Source organism: Pundamilia nyererei, unplaced genomic scaffold (genome assembly GCF_000239375.1).
Source record: "Pundamilia nyererei isolate P.nyererei 1_Seehausen unplaced genomic scaffold, PunNye1.0 scaffold00034, whole genome shotgun sequence".
NCBI classification, from domain to species: Eukaryota; Metazoa; Chordata; class Actinopteri; order Cichliformes; family Cichlidae; genus Pundamilia; species Pundamilia nyererei.
This window is the reverse complement of record NW_005187435.1, coordinates 2634841-2637975: the sequence shown is the minus strand read 5'-3', so window position 1 is coordinate 2637975 and position 3135 is coordinate 2634841. Positions and strand designations below refer to the sequence as shown.

Here is a 3135-nt window from a genome sequence, read left to right as displayed (position 1 = left end):
CAGAAGCACACCCAGGTTATGCAGCAGGACAACAACAAAATATCAGAAAGATCAAAATAAATAAGATAAAAAGAAAACAAATGTTTTGGAGTGGCTTAGTTAAAGTCTGAATTTAAATCTGATTAAGATGCTTTGGCATAACCTTAAACAGGCTGCTCATGATCGAAAAGCCTCTAATGTGGCTGAATTAAAGAGTGGGCCATAATTCCTCCACAGCTGTGTAAAAGACTCATTGCCAGTTACTGCAGACTCTTAATTGTAGTTCTTCCTGCCAAGGGTGGCAAAACTAGTTATTAGGTTTGTCTCAGATAGGTTTGGATAACTTTTCCCCCCTTAATTAAATTGTCATATAAAAACTGTATTTTGTATTAACTCGGATTATCTTTGTCTACTCACATTTTTTGCTGATCTGAAGCATGTAAGTGTGAAAAATACACAACAAAAAGAAGTAAAAACAAAGTTGTACAGTCCTACATAGTCATCTTAGTGGCACTTCTCTTAGTTTAGCTTTGCCAGTAAGAGAGAAATAAGGCTGCCTGGTTTAGTGGTTTGCTACCTCTGAGCCATTGCTCATATACTAGCCATAAATTCATGTTTACTTAGAACTTCCAAATCTTGGATTCAGGGGACAGATTCAAACAACTGCCGCGCAATGATGCCTTCTTTCCATTATGACCTCCTAAGCTCCATTCCCCTATACAGAAGCTATGTGAAATCAAGTTTTATCTTTCAAAATTGATCCAATAAAGGGCATCAATCGCTGACAAACTAAAGAACGTGAGCATAGCTGGCCAGGAGCACAAAGGCGTTGTGATCAAGACCACTTGTTGTCGGCCGCTGATAGATCACGACTGGTTACGTCATCAGAATAACGTGAAGTGAGCGACGCTGCCTTGAGTTTTGGCTTCCCGATGAGCACGGTTTAACTGGCTCTGTGCGCTGTTATGTAACATGGCTGACGATCCGGGAGGGAGAGTTCCCTGTGCTTAAATTAGCCTGCTAGCTATTTGGTTCCTCGGTGACTTCACCTTACTGTTTCCTCTGCGGTCACGGCAAACTTTACCGTTTCACTTCCGTTTGCCAGTGATGATAGCTTGGAGTTAACAGTCATCCCATAGAATGGGAATGGTGATGGTGATATGATTCCCTTCAGGGTTCAACATCACCTCCATAGCGCTCTATTTTGAAATTTTTTTTTATCTATGTAGGCTAACAAGCTAATTATAAAGCTAGGTTAGCGTCATACTCCTGTCCTCCCCACAGCGGGCCCTCCAATCCCCGCACTCACCAGTTGGTCATGTCCAGGAAGAAGGCGCAGCCGGCAGGGTTGAGCTGAAAGCCCAGCAGCCTCTGGAACTCCGAAATAAGGACGTCCTTGTCCGTGGTGCCCATGCAGCTGAACTTCTGCATGAGCTCCGCGTCCACGTCCATGTCCGTGCCCTCCATGGGTGCCAGGTGTCCCGTGGCGGAGACGGGGGTGGTACGGGGGTCCTCTCTCAATTGAGTCCGAGGCCTTGTTCAGCCATAACAACCAGTTCAACAACAACAACCGTTAATGCGCATGGCACAACTAGGGGGACGATGTTTGACGTTGCAACAGCGCGCTCGTCGCCCTCCGCCAATCACTTGGTGGGCGTCGACGTCATCTGTTGCTATTTGTAGCCACCTTTTCATTGGTTTATCAATGAAATCTGTTTCCCATCTATCTGTTCAATGTAAAATATGGACAGTATGACTACCGATGTACATGAAAACAGCACTGAATATATTAATTATATAAAATTTGAATTTGAATTTAATTACACATATAAAATTTTTCAGAATTATAAAAACTCACTTTTTTAAAGATGTACTTTTCCTTAACCTTTCTATGAAGTGATTATGCTTGAAAGCAAAATTCAACATACAGGAAAGAAATATATAAATCAATAACGATCTGTATATATCATTTACATATATCAATTTTTCACAGTTTAACATTATACCTCATGTACCTAATCTTTTATCTATTCACATAATCATATTTTATGTATCAATGTCATGCTTCAAAATCCCTATTTTTTAATTTTATAAATGATAAATGAATACAAAGTTTTAAAAAACTTGTGTTGTTCATTATCAATATAAGGGGTTATATGAATATAGTGCTTTTGACAACATTTCCTGTCCAGTGTCTTGGGAGAAATGAACACATTTATTTTATTTATGTTGGGGTTTTTTTTGTTTTTGTTTTGAACAACACTGAATCTACTACATACATGTAAATGGTGCCCTTTATCTGCACCACCTTCTTTTTTTTAACTGGATTGCAAAATATAATTGTTTTATTATTGGTACAAATAATATGGTGGGTTTAAAAAATGTAATTAGTTTGTTTGTTTGAAAGTTGCTGATTTTGGTTGTAATTACGAATGTAATTACGTCATTTACATGCAGGGGTAGTATGTACTGCCTAATAGTAATGGAAATCACTAAATGTCAAAAAATTATTATTATAATTATTATTATTATTATCATTGTACTTTTCATCTACTGTATTTAAATCACAACTAACTTGTGAGTTCATCAATAACTAAAGAAAAAGCACATACAACACATACAAAATTCAATTCATGTCATTTGCAGTTAACAAACTACTAAATCTAATATATGGTTTTAGAAACTGGGTTAACAAGTTAAAGCCAATACATGCCACATACATGCTAATTTGTGACTTAAGCAATGGCTGTGATAACAACTAAATACCAACAGAAGAAAGAAAACTATGTAATTTTCCATAGCACGATTTTAGGCGGAACTAAATTTGTGTAGGTCTCCATATCTTGTCGGAACGCTTATTGGGAGCACCGGCGTCGCGCTTTCTGGTGGAGGTTCCTGTGAAACATGCCGAAGTAAGTTCACATAAAATTTGTTTTTACTGATAAGTCTTCTACCTATTTCGTTTAACAGCATTGGTGTGCGTTTGTATTTAAATTGAGTAAGAATTGGTGGTAAGAAAAACCCTGGAGACTAATAACCGGGGTATGCTCAGACCGAGGCTGTAAGCTGTGTCTGGGCTCTGGCTATTTGCTGGAGCGAAAGCCAACATAAACGTTTACCAGCAAATATCGACAGATAGTGAAGTCATGGGTCTGT

General features: G+C 38.5%; 1 protein-coding gene and 1 long non-coding RNA gene across 2 annotated transcripts in view; one reads left to right on the top strand and one right to left on the bottom strand.

Annotated features, from left to right (window-relative positions):
* The window catches only part of ilrun (inflammation and lipid regulator with UBA-like and NBR1-like domains), a 15088-nt gene extending 13441 nt beyond the window's left edge, over positions 1-1647 (bottom strand). Inside the window, exon 1 of the mRNA XM_005729743.2 lies at positions 1289-1647. Coding sequence (XP_005729800.1) covers positions 1289-1446 — 158 coding nt within the window. The 5' untranslated portion in view covers positions 1447-1647. The remainder of the gene's footprint in view (positions 1-1288) is intronic.
* Positions 1648-2809: 1162 nt separating this feature from the next.
* Positions 2810-3135, top strand: part of LOC102193751 (uncharacterized) — a 2869-nt gene continuing 2543 nt past the window's right edge. Inside the window, exon 1 of the long non-coding RNA XR_311647.2 lies at positions 2810-2891. This is a non-coding gene — a long non-coding RNA (uncharacterized LOC102193751). The remainder of the gene's footprint in view (positions 2892-3135) is intronic.